This window comes from Drosophila novamexicana, unplaced genomic scaffold, assembly GCF_003285875.2.
Source record: "Drosophila novamexicana strain 15010-1031.04,08,12 unplaced genomic scaffold, DnovRS2.1 tig00000485-arrow-pilon, whole genome shotgun sequence".
Classification (NCBI taxonomy): domain Eukaryota; kingdom Metazoa; phylum Arthropoda; class Insecta; order Diptera; family Drosophilidae; genus Drosophila; species Drosophila novamexicana.
Window position 1 is genome coordinate 2,386,234 of NW_020824808.1, and position 20,200 is coordinate 2,406,433.

At 37.4% G+C, this 20,200-nt stretch overlaps 1 protein-coding gene across 2 annotated transcripts; it reads right to left on the reverse strand.

The window, feature by feature from the left end:
• Positions 1 to 772: 772 nt before the first annotated feature.
• On the reverse strand, positions 773 to 2,953 carry LOC115761251 (odorant receptor 59b-like). 2 transcript variants are annotated; one of them, XM_030702959.1, is made up of 4 exons: positions 2,910 to 2,953; positions 1,391 to 1,830; positions 967 to 1,324; positions 773 to 910 (listed from the first exon to the last, which is right to left on the reverse strand). In XM_030702959.1, the coding sequence occupies exons 2-4, from the start codon at positions 1,807 to 1,809 to the stop codon at positions 830 to 832; spliced, it is 858 nt and encodes a 285-aa protein (XP_030558819.1). In that variant the 5' UTR covers positions 1,810 to 1,830; positions 2,910 to 2,953; the 3' UTR covers positions 773 to 829. The 2 variants fall into 2 exon arrangements, with proteins under 2 accessions (XP_030558819.1, XP_030558820.1); XM_030702960.1 differs by having other exon boundaries at positions 1,391 to 2,043; positions 2,910 to 2,928.
• Between the last annotated feature and the right edge of the window lie 17,247 nt (positions 2,954 to 20,200).

Below are 20,200 nucleotides of genomic sequence, written 5' to 3' on the forward strand. Positions count from 1 at the left end.
TCAATCACGCCCCTAGAAACTAACTTGTCGACACAAATGTCAACTGAGCAGCTGCTTTATTCCCGAGACTGTAGATGTTTTGGACACGCCCCGCAAAAGTTTTGACCTATAATTATCCATAAATGCATGTCAATAGAATTTGCAAACACCTATTTTTCGTGACGGAATTTTTAATTTTTCAATAAGAAAAAAAGATATTGTACATAGGACATAAGTACATATAAACAGCGGGTGGGCTTCTTCACCTAACAGCTCAGTGTAAGAAATTTATTCCTAAATTGCTTCGGTATTATAAGCTCGATACTATGTGAAATCAAATTAAATACACTATATAGAATTTAGGAATTAAACATGGCTTCGAAATGTTTGCAAATCCCAAATTTTGCAAATTCAATATTTTCCATTTTGGGGGATGCGGGTGAGATATGCAAACACTGAAATATTCCTCATTTACGACAATCTGCTCCAAGTTTAAGGAATGTGGCTAATAGAATTCTCGAGTTGTGGTTAAAAAAAAGATCTGAATCTCGAGTTTTATCGATACTATGCAAATGGAGTAAAATATAGACAAATAATGATAAACTCGTTCTGTGCACTATGTGCTAGAATACATACTACTTATATAACCATATCCTCTAGATTGTAACTTGGCAATATTGACTTAGCTCATCAGCCTGATCAGTAATAAATAAGCTTTGTGGGAAGATGCTGTAGTAGACATATATTTAAACAAAACCATTATGCTGTTTTTAGTTCTCTTTTAAATAATAAAAAATTAACAACACAAATAACAACAGTCAATAAAAATTTTGATAGTTTCAACCAATATTTAACGGGTAACCTTTTTTAACCGATCAGCCAGATTCATTTGCTGCACTATGGTCATCACGCTAAACGCAAACCTGGCCATCTAAAAATATTATTAAATAACATCAATGTGTTCTGAAAGATCCATATATTACCCACCCTTATATTACTATTAACTGAGATAGGAAAGATGATACCGGCTACAAATACAATCGGCCGTTGCACGTGCTGTATAAATATCATCAAAGTGGACTTATATTTGCGCTCAGCACTGATCCAGCTTGATTGAGCCAATAGATTTGATAAGTCCTTGCTATCTTCGGCAAGTAAATCGCTTAGGTAGCAGCAGGGAAATGATTCCAATAAGATACCCGTAAGATAAATAATCGACGAAATGCCGTGTATGAAATCCGAGAAATATAAAATGTTAATAATGGTCACTCCCAGCACTACGCCAACTAGCTGGAAATGTACAAATATGATGCCCGAGATAACTGGACGCATAATTGCACAGCATCTAGAATAGGAAATGGGATAGGAAATTTAAAAGAGATTCCATGAGTGAATCGTGAGATTGACTTACTGCAAAATAAGCTTATGGTCCAGAATGCAGCAGACGAGTTCATCATAGTTTTCAGCCTCTGTTTTATGTAAATCAGTGCGGAGATTTCGAATACGGTCCCTCAGCACATCGATGTGGGCTCGCATCATAACCAGAAATATGAGAGGATATGTATCCGAAACCAGAAGCGTCAACCCCGTAAGGGACACAACGATTTGCTCAAGGATCGATTGCAGCCAAAATCTTGTAGATCCATTATGCCAATCGAAGAGTGGATTGTAAAACAACCACGGCGGGTGCCCATTAAATACACCAATTACAAATGCGGACGTAAGAAAGGTCCCATATATTATAGCGTAAACTAAAAATATGTAGTTTGAATAAGCAACAGCTTTGTGAATCCTGCAACGATCGTCATCCCTATGCAGCCGCTCGTCCATAATGTCAAGTACGGACTCCACCTGATTTATTCGTGAAAAAAAAAATAAAACCACAATGGTTTTAGCTGTCGATCCACTGACGTTAAAAGTTACTTGGAGTACGTTAAAAAAATCAGCAGGCGTAAAACTCGAAAAGTTCTTTATGAGGCTAAGCACAAGGCCAACGGGTGCGTACAGCTCTGCAATAATAAACACCAAACAGGACCAAAACAGGTATAGATATCGCTGTACATCCTGATTTGGTGGTGTGTAACCGATGAACTTCACAACCCGGTATAAATAGGTGAAACATTCCCTAGAACGTATTCGATCCCCAAGTGGAGCCGGATTTATTAGTTGGAATATTCTGCTCATTGCAAAAGTCACTATGACTATCACTGAATAGGTGTTATATCATACTAGATTTATTTCGGAATGCCGATATACCAAAAGGCAAAAGGCTTTGTGATTAGGCCAGCTGACCAGGCCTATAATTAAAAGAAACTGCTCTTTGGCACGCCGAAGATTTAATACCCTTATAGACATATGCAGTTATGTTAAAATAGTGAAGCTCGTAAATGCTGAGCTTGATGAAAATATCTTGAAAAATACAATATTTTCCCATACAAAAATCCACTTTTCGACCGATCGTTCCTATGGCAGCTATATGATAGAGTTGTCCGATCCAGCCGGTTTCGGGAAAAGTACTGTCTGCAACAGAAAGACGGACCTATGAAAAGCTTCAAGAAGCTTTAAAAATAAGAGAATATTTCGCATGGAAACAGACTGACGAACAGACTGATTTGACTATATAAGCTTGTCTGTTGATGCTGATGAAGAATATATATACTTTTGGGGTCGAAGACGTTTCCTTCTATGCGTTACATACTTCATGACGTAATTATAATACCCTCTATAAGGGTATAAAAAGAACTCTCTCTGCGAGACTTGAACTCTCCCCATCGGCCAAAGACACTGTTTCCCTTCGCTTCATTCGCATCATTACACCTACATACACTTGGATTTGTCTGAAAAACGGACTTAACATAGTAACACAAGCGCACATATATAATAAAATCGCAATTAAAATTCTTTTCATAAAATTTGCAAAAGAAACGCACGCAACTTCTGTGTTTCTTAACATCTTAAGGAAATTATCCGTTGTCGATTTTGTAGATATTGTGTTACGTATATATATACATTAAATAAAATTTATTGAATGAAATATGTTCACTTGGGCATGTTGCCCATTTTCATTGGGATCAGTGTATCAACAGCTAAGTTGAAAAATAATTTTTGATTCAACGCCTACTATTACAAAAATATTATTATGTCTCACTTCACCTGATTCATTCGTGAAAACAAAAACAAAACCACGATGGTTTTTGCTGTCGCACCACTGACGTTAAACGTTACTTGAAGTACGTCAAAAAAATCACCGGGCGTAAAGTTCGAAAAGTTCTTAATGAGGCTAAGCACAAGGCCAACGGGTGCGTAAAGCTCTGCAATAGTAAACACCAAACAGGACCAAAATATATATACATATCGCTGTATATCTTGCTTGGGCGGTAATAAACCAACGAACTTAAGAACGCGTTTTAAATAAGCGTAGCATTCCCTGGAACGTAAAAGAACCATTACTGAAGCTGGATTTATTAATCGGAATATCCTTTGCATTGCAAAAGTCACTGTGACTAGCACTGAATCAGTTTAGATATCCTACTGAATTTATTTCGGTGTCCAATAGGGAGCTATGGTTGTGGAATTATGCCAGCTGTTAAATTGCACGAGTATGTACATATACTATTAAGACTCAGCTTAACTTTTAAAAAAAGATACTGTTTATAGAGTAAAAACTTTCAGTTCAAGTTGGTGAATAAATGCAATAGTTCAATGCGAGTCGTCATGAACGATGCGGATGGAATTTGTTTTATTTTTTAACTATTTAAGTTATTTATTTCCATTAAAGTTTTATATTTTAATAAACTAATTTTAAACTTTATAATTCGTTATATGTAGCTTAAAAAGTAAATAAGTAACAACGAGAAAAAAGGGCTATCTTCCGCATGCCGAAGACTTAATACCCTTGCAGACCGAATCTTTTTATAATGCTCATAATGCTTTGCTCATATCTAAGAAACACAGGGCAATTAGTTAATTTCGAGTATGACTAAAAATGTTCGATGATCGATTGCATCCAGAAATTGGCCGACCCTTTGTGCCAATTGAAAATAGGATTATATAACAACCACGGCAGTTGCCCATTTAAGATGCCACTCACAAATAACGATTGTCTTTGCTGTAGCTCCGCTTGCGTTAAAAGATATTTGGAGCACGCTAAGATAATCACCTGGTGTAAAATATGAAAAGTTCTTAGCAGCGCTAAGTGAAGGCCAAGGGGTACCTATAACTCGGAAAAAAATAAACATAAAACAAGACCAAAACAGATATAGATATTGCTGTACATCCTGATTTGGTGGTGCGAAACCAACGAACTTCACAACGCGGTATAAATAGGTGAAACATTCCCTAGAACGTTTTCGAGACCCAAGTGGAGCCGGATTTATTAGTTGAAATATTCTGCTCATTGCAAAAGTCACTGTGACTAGCACTGAATAGGTGTTATATCATACTGGATTTATTCCGGAATTCCGATATACAAAAAGGCAAAAGGCTTTGAGATAAGACCAGCTGTGCATTCTTCACGACTTTATGTTTCAATAAATCCTCAGGGATGCGCAGGACTATAATTAAAAGAAACTGCTGCTTTGCAATCTTAAATGTAAATATTTGTATACCTGAAACCCATTGAAAAAAAGGGTATAATGGTTTTGTGCAAATATTTGTAACATTCGGAAGAAGGCTTTCCCGACCCAATAAAGCAAATAAATTCCTGCTCAGCAACAATAGCTGAGTCAATCTAGCCAGTATGTATGGAATAGAAAGAAGAAAAGTACATTTACAGACGTAGATAAAAAGGCGTTCTCTTTTAGAGTTTGCTAACATACTGATATTTGAATTTAATAATGAACATCAATAAGTTTATTAGAATATATATGTGACTACATACATCTCTATATATTCAACTGTTTGTCCTGAATGATTGACTGACTGACATCGAGACTATGGCAGACCTATAATTATGTGTTGTCAATATAAAAGTGATGACTATGAATTATATATAAAGGTTGTGAATATAAAAATATGTACAAACATAAATATTTATTGGGTGTTTAAAATAATTTATGAAGATAATACAGAAAAATAATTGTCCTGACTGGCTGACTGACTGATTGTAAAGATTTATCCTGAGGTTTTTCTCTTTAAACTCCACTAATTAGATAAGCTGTAGTCGAAAGTAATTGACCTTTAAATAGTATTAAGCATTCATAGACTAATTTAAGGCCTGAAAATACATTTTGAGCCGAACTTCAATGTTAATTTTAATATGAGCCGAATTTTTAATTAATAATTGGCATAGCTTCATTAAAATCGTATTGAACTAGCGTTTAAACCAAAAATACGAAAACTAGCTTCATTAAACGAAGCCAATAAATAAAAAGTTATTGGTTCAAACCTCCTTACGTATTCTGTTAAATATTCGAGTTGCATACTCGCAAGACAGCCAGATTTTGCAAGTTAAATATTTCAAGCATATAGAACACATGTTTAGATCTTGCAAAACTAATCCACTAATTAAATGAAATCCATAATTCAATTTGGCGCCTCAATGATCACGATCTGACTATATATAAGCCACGTCAGAGGCATCAATAGGGGATCAGCACCCGAGCAGTGGATGCAACTTTTACTGCTGCCATTGTCAGTTACAGTTAACATTATTAGGCCCGGCATTGAGAACAAGCCAGCAGCAACAACAACAACGGCAACAACAACACTAACAACAACAACTCGATTTGAACAACAACTGCAAGTGGCCGCTTAATGACTTTAATAATCCTGTCACCGATCATTAAAAAATCTCTGGCGAACACACAAAAGAAATTCCATGGCAGCTCCAATCAAAATAAAGTACACGCTCTTCCTGTCCAGGTTTCAACTTGGTTTCGGGGGCAGCTCTCAGAGCTGAGAGCCAAGAGCTGGCGTTGGCCAATTACAGTGAGGCCAGAGACATTGTTGACCAAATCGCAGCCAAGTTGTGGACAGAGGAGTGTTGTTCGTTGTTTTCCGTTTTTCACTTTGATCATCGCAATGGCGCGGTTTCTTCTCACATGGTATTCAAATTTTTTTTTAACAACATTTTAATGATAACTTCAGCAAACATTAAAACTCATTCAGGCATAATAAACATTAATAACACTTTAATCCAGCTAGCGGGGCGGGCCAGGGGGACAGGTGGGAGCGGTCTTGGCTGCTGCAGCTGCGCGCCGAGCGCTATCAAAATAATCAGAGGAGCGGGCAAGATCTGGAAAAAAAAACATGTTAAAATGCTACAGTCACACGTGTCCGACTAAGAGATACCCTGCACCCGGGCCAGGCGTAATCGTTTTTACCTTGTCCTAGCCTCAGCCTAAGAGAAATGTGATCTTGAATTGCATCGATGCTTATTGTCCTATCTTTTTGAAATGTTCAGCACACGAATATGGCATACAAATATATGAAAATCCCGAAGACTAAGGATATAACTTTAATGGATATATTGGATTTTGGTAGCTAAAGCTATATAATTAAGATCTGTATATACTCTTGAATAGCCTACCTCCCAAATATTGTGTTTGTAGCTCTGAGATATAATACGAAAATATGATGTTGATATTGATTCTCGTTCACGTTTATAATCTTGGACATTCATTCCTGTTGCATACATGTCCAAAAAACTATTATACTCTTTATAACCATTTTCAGTGGGCTGAGGGTATAAAAAGAGTAGAAAATAGAAACAGTGCAATCGTGGACTGTGGCCGCCAGCTTGGAATAAATAATAGAGAAACTTGTTGTTGCCTGGGCGCGTTGTAAGGCTATAAAAATGCATGTTTGCTAAATCAATGCAACAACTTGGGGGCATGGCAGCAGCAGCAGCACAAACTGCGGCAGCAATAGCCATCCCACATGCAGCCCGTTGGACCGTTGGACCTATGCGCACATGTGTATATGCATGTGTATCTCTCTCTCTCTCTCTCTCTCTCTCTCTCTCTGTATGTGTGTATCTACCTGCCCACCTTTCGCTTGGCATCCTTCAGTGGCAGCTCGGGCGGCTGTGTGCGATCTTGCCACTTACGTAGGCCGCGTGTGGCAGGTTGCCGTTGCTCGTTGCATTGGGCTCAGGCCGAATGCCCCATACCAAGGTCTTTCTAGCTCGCAGGCCAGATCAGTTTGCTTCCTAGTTGCACCAAGCTGTTTCATGAATTGTGCGCCCATGTGTGTGCGTGTGTGCATATGTGTGTGAGTGTGATTGTGTGTGTACCTGTTTGTGTGTAAAACAACTCGCCTGGTTCTTTGGCGGGTTCTAAATGTCGCTGTCCCTTGGACTATGATGTGATTGGCCGGCTCAATGAAAATTCTTATGAAATATGCAACACAATTAGTTATTTTATGAGATCCTATATAGATATTAGACATAATTAAAGATACTAAAGTAAAAATTATTTAATATATATGCCAGAATAGAGAAACATTTAGATCGAATATTTTCATAATATTTTTGTATGTTTTCTTAAGCTGTTTATTTAAAGATAAAAACAGAGTGAGCCAAATCAGTAATAAGAAAAATAGCAAAACAAATAAATATTTTCTTTAATAGATTCTTAAAATGTTGAAAATTCAATACAAAAATTACAGAACTTAAATGAAAGCAAAAATTGGCGTAAAATCATTTAAATCAAAAATAATATAAATAAAATGAAAATTAATAATTATTAAATAAAAAAGAATTTAATAGAAATAGATGTAGATATCCATGTAAAAGTATAAACTATATTCTCTAATCTGAAATTACCTTTGACACCCTTCAATATGCACACGGTTAATTTAGTAGTGTATTTGAAGTGTCTGCCATATGCATTGTACCTTAGATTGGATTCTATTACTTTTATTTCACTTATCAAGCAAACATGTTGCCGTTGCACAAGCCCCCCTGCCGTTAAGTTGTTGCCACAGGAAAATGCTGGCAATGGTGGACGATGGTCCGCTATCTTTCGGTTTGGTCGCGTCTTATGGCCTATGCGAGTAGGTCCGCCAAATAGCATTTAGAATCTGGCATCTGGTTGGCACCGGACCGGTCCGGTCTGGCATACTATTTAAAAGGTTATGTGGAGGGCCGGCTTGCTGCCTGGCTGACTGGCTGACTGGGACTGGGAGTTGAAGTGCCTGGCTGCGTAATAAACATAAAATTCAATTTTCATTAAGTTGTTGTCTAGATCCCTGGGCTATTTACCGTTATAGGGCTTAAGAGTTAAGAATTATTTCAATAATGAATTCGCGATAAGCTGCTCGCTCCAACGCTGGGCCATTCCACTCGCAGGAGGCCCGAACTGAGCCCAAGTCAGCCAGGAATTTTCACTTGATACGTGCAACGGGGTTAAAGCGATCCCAGCCAACATCTTGGCTGCCGCTGCCGCCCGAAGGTTCTCAGCCAGCTCAAGTGCGCAATTTTCTCACATGGCAGAAGTAACCAGTACCTGCACCAATACCAGGTCCAGCCAGGTTGTTGCCTGCCGTCGCGACGTCCCCAACTCAACTTGTCCCTCCGAATGTTGTAGATTTAAATGAACATGGCGCTGGTTGAATGGACGGCGGGACAAACGGGCTAATGCCCAGGCCCATGCGTGTATGTGATGTTGTTATTGTTGTTGTTGCTGTTGATCTTCCGCTTTTCCTTGCTGCGATTTTCAGCTGCGATTGCAGTTGCTGTTGGTAGTGGTAGTAGTGTTGCCCATAGAGCTGACACCGTTCGTTGACGAACATCATCATGAGACTGGGCCGCGATAATGAAGATTAGCGGCTGGCCAGCCGATTCAGATTGCAGATGCATTCCCCTAGCCTTTTTTTTTTTAACCCAAAAAACAAGTTTGCTCTGACTGCGCAGTTGCGGTTGCAGTTGCAGTTGCCATTGCCGTTGCAGTTTCTTGCCGTTTGTTGTTGCTGTTGTTGCTATTATTATTTTCTGTTGCTGTTGTTGCAAGTGCAGCGCGGCAATATTTAAATTGTTTTATGCTTTGGAGTGCTGTTAGCTGCCCCTTGGTGCTGCCCTCACCCAGCCGCCGACTGGGCCAACGCATGTCCTAATGCGTAAAGCAGCGCTCGGTTGGAGAGCTGTAACGCAATTGCTTCCTTGTTGGACTTGGATTTACCTCATACCTCGTTCCATGTTGCAGTTGCTGTTGCTGTTGCTATTTGAATTGCTGTTACTGCGGCTACTGCGACCTGTACCTGCTTTAAATTTCCGTTTATGCCTTTTGAGTGCCGGTAAAATGTTAAATAAAATTCAAATTTATTGCATTGGCCGTACAGCGATTGACGTCCAAGTGATCAAGTGATTGCCCAACCAGCTGGCCAAAAGAGCGTCTCAATGCTTATCGCAATTGCTTATGGCCAGCTACTACACAGAATTGCTTGTTTTGGCTAAGGCCTACAGCGAGAAACCGCGCCAAGGCAACTTTTGGGTCGTCCAACTATTAAATATGTAGAAATGATTGCAAAACACATTCAGGACTCCACTGAAAATTCATATTTTCGGCTTGGATAAAATTTATAAATTAATGAATTAAAACTATTTTTGGAGCGGAGAATATCAGTCCCATAAGGCCCTACCCTAAACTGTAAGACAAATTCAGGACTGTATTGAAAATTTAAAAATTTTGGAGCAAAGAATATCAGTCTAAAAGAGATCCAGATCATAAACTGCAATACACATTCAAGATTTTTGGGGTTAAATAAATTTAAATTGATTATAACTAATTCTGGTACAAAGAATAGTGGGCAGCTAAGGTCATAACAAAGCCTCGCCCTTGCAATTTGTTTGATTTATTTTGTTGCTTAAACTTAAGCCTTTCCATTCGAATACATCGCCACATCTTTAGTCCAGTTTCAATATTTATATATCCAATTATTGTCGTATTTAACTCATTCTTATTTTTATTGTTGTTTAATATTTTTTCGATATAAAAATAAAGAGGTTTTTATTAATTATTTCTTTATTTAATTCTATTTATTTTTACATCATCAAAATCTTAGTCTTAAATAATATTTTTGATAATATTATCGAGAAAATAACATCCAAATTAATCAGTAGGGTACAGTACATTCATATGAACCTTTCCAAAACTTTTTACTTGGAAAATAAAAAACTTGTAGATATATTTGATAGTATTATTATTATTTGTTCTGCAAATAATCGACCAGAAATTCTGGCTGTTAAAAGCATTTTTCTATGCAGAACAAATTATATTTGTTGAACTATTAAATATATTTCTGAGTTTGGTTTTAGTTAATTAAATGTTTATTAAATGTTTAAGAAAAAATATTAAAATTAGCTATAAAAGTAAAATAATATAAAATAAAAAAATATAGAAAAATGTACGCTGACATAAAAAATAACTAAAAATGGTAACACGTTGTATTTATAAAGAGAATATTTTTGCGATTTGTTATAATAGTCTTTAGTTGAGTTGCAACTTAATTGCAAAAGGGAAAATCTAAGCAGCCTTCAACACAAATTAGCTAATTGGTATTAAAATTAATAATTTTTTCTTGAGCATCAAAATCATAGAATGATCTGGCATATTTGTTGTAGTTGTTGTTTGTCTTGTTGCCGCTAATGCCGCGTGGCAGGCCTGCTAAATATGGGCATTAAACGCAAAATGAGGGTAACCGCAAAGCGGCAACAACAACAATAACAAAAACAACAGCAACAACAATTTTCCACTTGACTTGAGCGTTGCATTTACGAGCAAGTGGGCAGAGGCTGGCCAAGGCATTTAGTTGGGGAGTCGCCCCGCAGGAGTCGCCGTCGCTGCTTCTTTTCTTTTTGTTGGTCTGCCCACAGTTTTTTTTTTACCTAAAAGGAGTCCGAGACCCAAGCCCCGAACCCCCGACCCAGACCCAAACTCGAACCTGCACTCGAACCTGTTGCCTACTGAAATGTAAATCTTGATGGTAATTTTAATAGAAAAAGGCAAAAAAAAAAAAACAAAAACAAAAAACTCCGTTGCACGGCGCTGCTCTGGTGGGAGGGGATTGTCAGCAGGAGCCAGACGAGAAGGTGGTGGCGGAGCAGGAGGCTGTGATGAGGCAACAGGCAAAGGCGCTGGGCATACAAAACGTTGGCTAACTAAGCGCTGGCACGGGATAACACTCCAGCGACAACAACAACAACAGCAGCAACAACAACAACAACAGCCAGACCCACACCCATGCGAGCAGGCAACACCTAATGTTTATTGTGCCATATAAATGGCAGCATTTGCAGTTAAGCAATGTCCGCTGCTGAACGCATTCCTTGGCCAAAGTGGCTGCTTCTCAGGTACATTGGCCCAATCCTATCCAGCTTTGCGCGCTGGGCCGTCGCCCGCTGCGAGCTGTGAGCTGCGAGTGGACAAACCAGATATTGATAACGGCTCTTCGATGCTGTTACTCTGCAGCCGCATTGCTTAGGCCCTGGTTGTTGCAGCAGCAGCAGCAGCAGCAGCAAAGAAGAAGAAGCGTCGCAACGTTGACTATCATGCAACATTTGTTGCCTGCCTCAGCAACACTCTCCTGGGTTTCTTATTATACCCTTCTAGAGGTTATTTAATTTGTTACAAGAAGATGTCTTCGACTGCTTAAAGTATATATATTCTCGATCCGCCTTAATTGACTAGTCGATATCTGTCTATTTCGAAGCTAAGTTATCTGTAAATTTTATATAGGTTCTTCTTTTTGTTTAAGGCATATCGAAATGAAGCCAGGAATTATCATTCGAAATTTATGTTATATGAACAACATTTTTGGTATTTGAAGAGGTCTTCACTAAACTTGGCATATACGAGTCTTATCAAGCTCCTTACACATGCTCATAGTCTTATCAACTGTGAATTTCCATATAATAGAGCTCAATTGGAAAAATCATTCAATAAATGAGTTTCTGCTTCGAAGAGTTCAAAGTCCAGAGTCGACAATTATAAGCTTCACAAAATATCTCACATATCTGCAAGCCCGTAAGGGTATTCAATTTTCGGTGTGCCGTAGTTTTCTTTCTTTTTTGTTGTTTTTGTCTTTTGGCTTGGGCTGTTTGTTTTCGTATGGAATTAAACGACGCGCACAGGTGCTTGGCCAAGTACGAAGACATTGGCTTCAGGTGCAACACTGCTGCAGTTGAAGCTAGCTGCATTTTATTTGCAATTATTTTGTAGCGCACTTTATTCTGTTGGCCAATGGAATTACCTGGCCATGGCTTTGGGTTTCTGCCTAGATAGAGAGAGCGAGAGAGAGAGCGCGCAGCTTTTATCAGCTAACTGGCCATCTTCGAGTGCTAAGACAAAATTCTAATTTTACAACGCAGCTGCGCGCCAGCCTGCACAGGGTACACCTCCTGGCCCCAAACGGCGTGTATGTGTGTGTGCGGGGGAGGGGGGTTAGGTGAAGGGCACAGTACCCATTTTGCCCCCATCCCTGACAATGTCGACCTGCCTGTCGCGCGCTGTTGGTGGCGCTGTTGGTGTTCATTACGCAAGAGGTTAATGCACCTATCCTCGCACCGTTTCGACTCCTGCACCGCACTTGCCCTCCAGTCATTGCATTAAATCAAGACGAACTTGTTCGCTAATTGGTGCCGCCGTGCGGTCCGTGTATGTGCCACTTAGGGACAACAAAAATCAGCCAGCAACTTGGCACTAGACAGAGCAAATTCATATTTTAAATGTGCATTTTAAATTGAATTTTAATATGGAAATATGTTTGGCTGGGGGCTAGCGACAATCAACTGTACTCAAATTCTATTCCTGCAAAGTTATACGAAAATTATATATATATTTAATTATATATTAGTTATATTTAAATATATATTAATTCTATGCATTTATATATTTTTAAAATTACATACTATTCTTTTCTTTCCTAAAATTTGTATTTTTTATACCCTGAACCCATTGAAAGTGGGTTAAAAGGACATATATAATGGTTTTATGCAAATGTATGTAACAGGCAGAAGGAAGCATCTCCGACCGCATAAAGTATATACATTCTTGGTCAGCATCAATAGCAGAGTCGATCTTGCCATGTCCGCCTTTCTGTTTGTCTGTCCGCATATATGTACGTATCGAGCTCAGAGCCTGTAAGTCTTGAAATTTTAAACTAAATTTGTTTAGTTCACAGATATGCTTGTAAAATAAGGTTGTTTGCTAAAATATTGTATGATATTTGGTATGACAACTTAATCAAGTAACAAAATAAAGCAGAATAGCTTAATAATTATTTCTATAATTAACTTATAAAATAGCCTAAAAGCATGCAACACAATTTATTGCGTTTATTTGATTTTCTGGTTATGGTTCTAACAAAAAAACATCGCAACTCGTTGAGCATGTTCACAATTGCACATTTAAGAAGCACCCTTATATCCTCTTTGCCCATTCTCAATGGGTTCAGGGTATAGGAATATTCAATGGAAAATACCACAAATACAAATAGTAAATTACTAAGGTTGCTCTTCAATTTGGTTTGGCAAACTGTATTCTCACAAACTTTTTGAAGTTTTTATGAACCATTCAAAAAATATATATAAAAATATGTCAATTCTCCTGAAACTTAACCTTCCACCTAAACAAAATTAAGAAAGCTTCACACAGCTCATTTGAAAAAACCTCAAATCTTATTAACTATCTATGCCATTAAATGGGTTCTACTTAGTTTGTTAACGTCTCGCTCGAGTTATTCATCTGTAGATCTCCTTAATAAAAACAAAAGAAGCGCAACTTGGCTAAAACTGTATCGCGTCATGGATTATGTAAGCATTGAGAAAACATGTTTTACCAAAAAAAAAAAGCAAACAAATACAACTAAATATGCAAAAAATAAAAATCTAAGCGATGCGAAATAGCAAAGGTCGTCAACCAAATCAGCAGCAGCAGCACCAACAACAACAACGACAACAAAAACGACAACATTTAGCTACGATAACGAAAACGATTTTGAAGGCTGTTCTCATGCAGCGGCCCAAAACCCGAGCAAATACATTAACTAGTCGCAGCGCCAAAGAAAGACAACAAAAAGCTCACCAAATAGCAATAATTAAATAAAACAATAACAAAGCAAAAACAAAAAAAAAAGAAGACTATGCAAACAAATCGATGACTGCAACAAGCGCTGAACAAATTTATTACAATTTAAGAAAAAGACAAGTAGAACTTGTAGGCGGGTATCAACGACTGCGTAATACTCGTTCACCGGCCAAGCGCTGCTGTAAGCAATCACTTAACAAATTATTGTATATATTATATATTATTATATAAAAGAGCTCATCAGCATTCTTTATTCCAAATGCTTGCACTCTATCTATCAGACTTTGAAACATAGAGTTCTGTCCGGTCAGAGGAACCGAGTGTGGACCTGGCCATATAAAAAGGATGTTATGTCAAGTCTATCTGCCAAATTTTTTGAATCTTGGCTTAATACTCTGGCAGATATATATTTTTGCGCCTGCGTGCCCTTAGTAGGCGTATCTCGAGTATTTTAACACTGTATCTGGCACGAATATATAGGAAGTGGAATGTATCCCAGGGCTGCAAAAACTTTAGCTAAAATATTTTCATGGACTCGGTTCCTCAAACGGTTTTTATCTTAAACCAACAAATAAATTGAAAAATGGTAAAGGGTTTGCGTTTCAGTTCGTCTGGTTTCAGGGTTTGCAAAAGAACTTCTAGCATATTTTTTTTTCAATGCCCTTGAACTTACCAGTAAGTCATTGCACAAACTGATATACTCTCTTTTCTACACTGTAAGCGCGAATAAAAACGGCGAAAAAACGCAACGAAAATAAAAACTTCCGTATTTGCCAAAATGTTGTTGTGCTGTGTTGATTGTTGTTGCTGCTGTTGATTGTTCTTGTTGTTGCTCTACGATTTTTGCTATAAATTACGAGACGACCTGTCATGAGGGGGCCAGGAGGCGGTCATGGGGCAGCGCGGTTGAGGGCAGCGCGCATAATTTTGGCAAAGTTAACGAAGGTCCCCGACACTGGCTTCGGAGGCCCCCGCTAGACCAGTTTTTAAATTACATGCAAAGCATTCAAAATGCAAACTAAAACATTTATTTTATTTGTTGTTGTTGTAGCTTTTGGCGACGTGTCTTCCTGCGTTTATATGGTGTGTGTGTGTGTGTGTGCGTGTGTGTATCAAATGTTAAACAAAATGCAAACAGAGCACCAAAAACAAAATATCAAAAGCAACAACTTTTTTTGCAAACTAAAATGTGTTTTCAAGGGCAAATGTGCGAATTTTTTTTTCGAGTGTCTTTTTTATTATTTTATTTTTATTTTTTTGTGATGGCGCTGTCGACATTGCAATGCGTCTTTTTCATAGAATACCCTACAATATTTTTATATTTCATTTTTTACATTTTTTATAGGTTCTTTTTATTTTAAAGGTGAAGGTCAAATGTTTTATTTACCTAAACTTTGTTTCTGTCAATATATATTATAATAATCTTACTACTATTATGGTAGTAAGCGTAGATATTATTATAAATAAAAAAATTGATATTCATCTTTCGAGTTAAACTTAAAACACAGCTTTTTATGGTATAAGAACATTTTCTATTATTTTAGCACTAAATAAGTTTGTCAGCAACCCAACAAATGTTAAGAATGATGAGACACAACAATCAGCTCTACTATTTAATATATGTATAAGACACGGGAGATGGATTTCCCGAAAAGTGTGAAACACTCCTAATATGAATTTTAACAGACATTTGCGAATAAGTTTGACACCGATCGGATAGTAAACAAAAAAGTTTCAAACAAATGTGTTTCCCAATTCCACACTTTCGGTTACCATATAAAGTAACTACAGTATTAATTTCAGTCAATCAATCAATCACTCAGTCAGTTAATCAGTCACTTACTCAAGCAATCAGTCAGCTAGTCAGTCTATTAGTCAGTCCGGACTAATAGTTATATATATAATGTCTAAAGCTTTTCTTATAGAAATCAGGTATCACATACAAATTGTTTTAATTTTTATTTTATCAGTATATTTATAATATTGAAATAAAAAGATATTTTTAAACTAAACTTTTAAACAATAACAACAAAGACCCAATTATGGCATACTACTTGCCCGAACACAACTGGGATATTGAGAATTTCAGAAGAATTGATACATAAGAAACTTAAAAAAAAAACTATAGTTAAAATCCATTTTAAAAGCAAGAGGGATGCGGAATAGATTTTGTAGAATATGAGAACACATATATTGATTTAGCTTAGTATATATAAAAATATTTTAAGCGAATACGAGTTTCATTTTAGTATAGGATATTTGCTAGTCGTATACTCTTGAAATTTGTTGACCATTTTTTAGTCGATTTTTAATAAATGACGCGGCGCCAAACCCGAAACGCTTTGTTTTCTGGGTAAACTCAACTGAAGCGCTTTAGATTTATGCGCACAGGCAATTAAATTCATTAAACGAAATTTATGAGTGCCTCAAAATCCTTGTGGGTGACATAATTGATCGCGGCGAGGCAGCAAGATCTTCAAGATCTGCAGTACGCCCAAGTCGGTTCAATAGCCTGGCTGGCGAGTAAACAATATCTTTTATGCGGAATTTCAAATTGGGCTAAGTAAATTACGCACATTCGACTCAAGCAAACAGTTGGGGTAAACAAAAAAAAAAAGAGACTAATAATAATAATAATACTCTGTAAGGCATAGAAAACACGTATGTATACATTATATAGCGCTTTATTTGTAGGCAGACTTTGCACCACAGCGTGTAATATTTTTGCTATAATCAAAATTTCGGCGATAAAAACCATATTGTTTTGTATAACACGCACCGATTCGGCTAGGTGTGCATATGGCGCCCTAGTTTTAGTTGGGTTTTCTTTAGCTAATGCCAGCTATATATTGGCATGATATACTTAGCATTTAAGTAACACACATAAATATGCGCTATAGTACTTTCTCGAGGCGTTCCAAATTGAAATTTAGGGCAGCTACAGACGTTTATTTGTAAAACAGGTTGTTGTTGCTATTCTTGCTGACTAAAGCAAAACACATGTGTGCAAACTTTTACCAAATGCTAAAATAAAATTTAACAAAAAATAGATAAAAACAAGAGTGCTCTACCAAAAAGTGTCCGACTGGGAAATACGCTAAACACAGCGCCAAGCTGCCTTTTAAAATATTCCAGCTTCCTTCTACAGAGACACACACAAACTCACACAAGCATGCACGCAGCTTATGCTGAGGCTGTGTTTCTTCATCCTTTAGGACTGCACTTAGGGAACTGCTTTCTAGATTAACTTCTGTGTTTAAAGTCCCATCTTTCAGGGCTTAAATATACCAGACAAATGTGTGTGTGTATACAGCAAGGCCTAAGGTGATCGCTTTGAAAGTAAGCTATTTTCAACTGGCGAACCGGCGGAGCTATCCAAAAAGTATAACATTCTTAGACTTCAAAGACTATACGAGCATCTACCTCCAAGTTTGATTTTTCTAGCTCCTATAATCCTCGAGCTAAGCTTATATCTCAAAATCAATTGTATTTTATATTAAGATAATGGTAAGATATCATGGAAAAAAATTGATATCCTCGTACTGTTTACGACATATGAGAATATATATTGTACATTTGAAGTAAGCCCTGGTCATTAATCCTCGAGTTATGCTTATATCTCAAAATCAATTTTAATCCACATTCTGACATTGGGATATCCTAATATCATGGAAAAGATAACCCATATGAGAATATATTTTAAATACTTCAAGTTCTTGTAGTTTGCGGGGTTGAAAGACGCCGCTCAACTTATCTCAACACCCCGAGCATGAACACGTATGTCTATATACTTCAGAGGTTCCAATATGCTTCCTTCTGCCTCTTACATAAGTTTGCCGAAAGCCACTATACCCTCTATTAGCCATTTGCGATGGGCTCAGCTCATAATGTACAAAATGCCGAAGAGTTGTTCAGATACAAGACGAGAACTGCGCGTTACGCATACGCCGCGTGTACCAAGTGGCCAGTACCACGGCCCGCTGTTCGCACCCTGCATGTGCATAACAATAAACAACTGGCAGATTATATATTTGCGCGATTACTTGACCCCACCCAGAAGACTTCCAACTGCAATAATAACACAGGCAACCAAACAAATTCACTTTCATTTGGCTTATGGCCCGTACTTATACACATACTGTACTATCTGTGCATAAATAACAACTAACAAGAGTTCATGATTGATAGCTCAGATAAGATATGGCCAAATCGTTTGCATTATTTATGGCCTTATCATGGCGTCAGGTCAGATGATAACAAACGCTGCTGAATTGTATTTTAAAGTCCCTGTTTTTTATTTTTTTTTGTTTATTTTTAGCTGAGCGTGTCGACAATTTAATTGTGTAAATGAATTACACATGTATTGCAAAAAAAAGTACAATTTATACTCAATTCCCTGCTTTTAGACTTATACATTTTATATATGCATAAACTAGACATTCAGTCTCGTAATTTGAATGGCGCTTAAATTAAATGCATTTATATATCTTGGGCTTAAAGACTGCGGGATATGAACGTTTATTTTGTAGGAATCAAACTTTTAATTCAAATTTATCTGAGTCTAAAAAGGTTAAGATTATAGTTTAAAGTTATCTAGAAGCCTTTATAAATATTTCTTCAGAGAATATTATTTTCAATATTTTTATTCAAATTTTTATATGTTTGTAATTTTCTTAAAATACATATTTTTTATAAATATATAACAAATATTTTGAATATTATAAATAAATAAATACACTAATATATTTAACACCAATAAAATCCGAAATAACTGAAAATTTATCTATTGAGCTCGCAGTAGATAGTTCTTTTTATTTTCCAATCCAATATGCAATCAAGGGTCTTGAAAGTAATTTAAAAAAAAAATGGCACAAAACGTTGAAGTAAAATATTTGCTAACTAAGAAAGAAGCCAAGCAACCGATGTCAAATTTGGCAGCAGCATGCCCTTTTTTGCGAATGGGTTTCATTGTTTCAATACCCTGTAGCTATTGACGATAAGTAAACTAGGGTATATAGGTTGTGTGTGTGTCGATATCGGATTTCGATTTGTTCTATAGAAGATAGAGACTCAAAATTGAACATATAGACTTTCGCTTGGTATACACAGCTCCAGAAGATTTGACTTATTTTTTATACTTTCCGCCTGTAATTTTTTATGACAGCTCGGAACTGGATACAGGGTATCTGCCAGTGAGCAAAGCTTTACTTGAAGACCATTGCTTGTTTGTTGTTGTTGTTGTCGCTCTTAACCACTGTGGCTGACTGCCTGCCTGGCTGGCTGGCGCTCTTCATGGGCCACACAACAAATGCAAACAGGCAAAGTTTGTTTTGTCATTCGTTCGTTTGCAGTTGTTGGCCAAAAAGCAAACGCAGCGCCGGCAGAAGCCAGGCCAGAAAACGTTGCCAATGATTACGACAAATGCCGAAACGACCTTGCCAATTACTGTTTGCCGCTCGCCCCCAATTACCCCCTCCCCCCTCTCACTCTCTAACTACCTTCACCAGTTAGCCACAATTTTTACGTTTCTCCGTTTTTTATAGCGCGCGCGCGCTGTTTGCGTATGCGTAGCGAATGCTAAGTGTGCGAGTGTGAGTGTGCGAATGTGTGTGTGCGAGTGTGTGTGTGCGAGTGTGTGTGTGCGAGTGTGTGTTTTTAACTAAGCAATGTTAAAGGTTAAATGCAAACCTTAAAATTATTGACATATTGCGCTCTTTAAAAGCCACAAAGAGCGCTCACTCTCAAAAAGATACATCCATTGTGTATGTTCATAGATACTTTTATTTATATGTATTTAATACACATTTTGTGTATGCATAGGTTTGATGAAAAGGAAAAAAAAAGCTTGCAAATAATTAGCGCGAATTTGACGCTAGTCGCTCAGCGCTGAGTGCGTGCGATCGTCTGCGTTTGTGTCTGTGTATCTATGAGATACTGCTGTGTATCTTTTGGCGTTCAAATTTTTTTTACATGAGCGCCAGAGAGATAGAGACAGAGAGAGTGAGAAAGGCAGGCATAAAGAGAGCGGATCAAGCGTATATGCATGTGTGTGTGTGAGCGATAGAGCCAGAGAGAGAGAGAGAGAGAGTGAGTGCGAGTGAGAGAGTATGTAAGAGGCAAAGCAACAAGCTTAGGCGCGCAAAATTTGTGTTTTTATGCCCTTGCAGACGGGCATTTGAAGTTTGTCAAGAAATGTG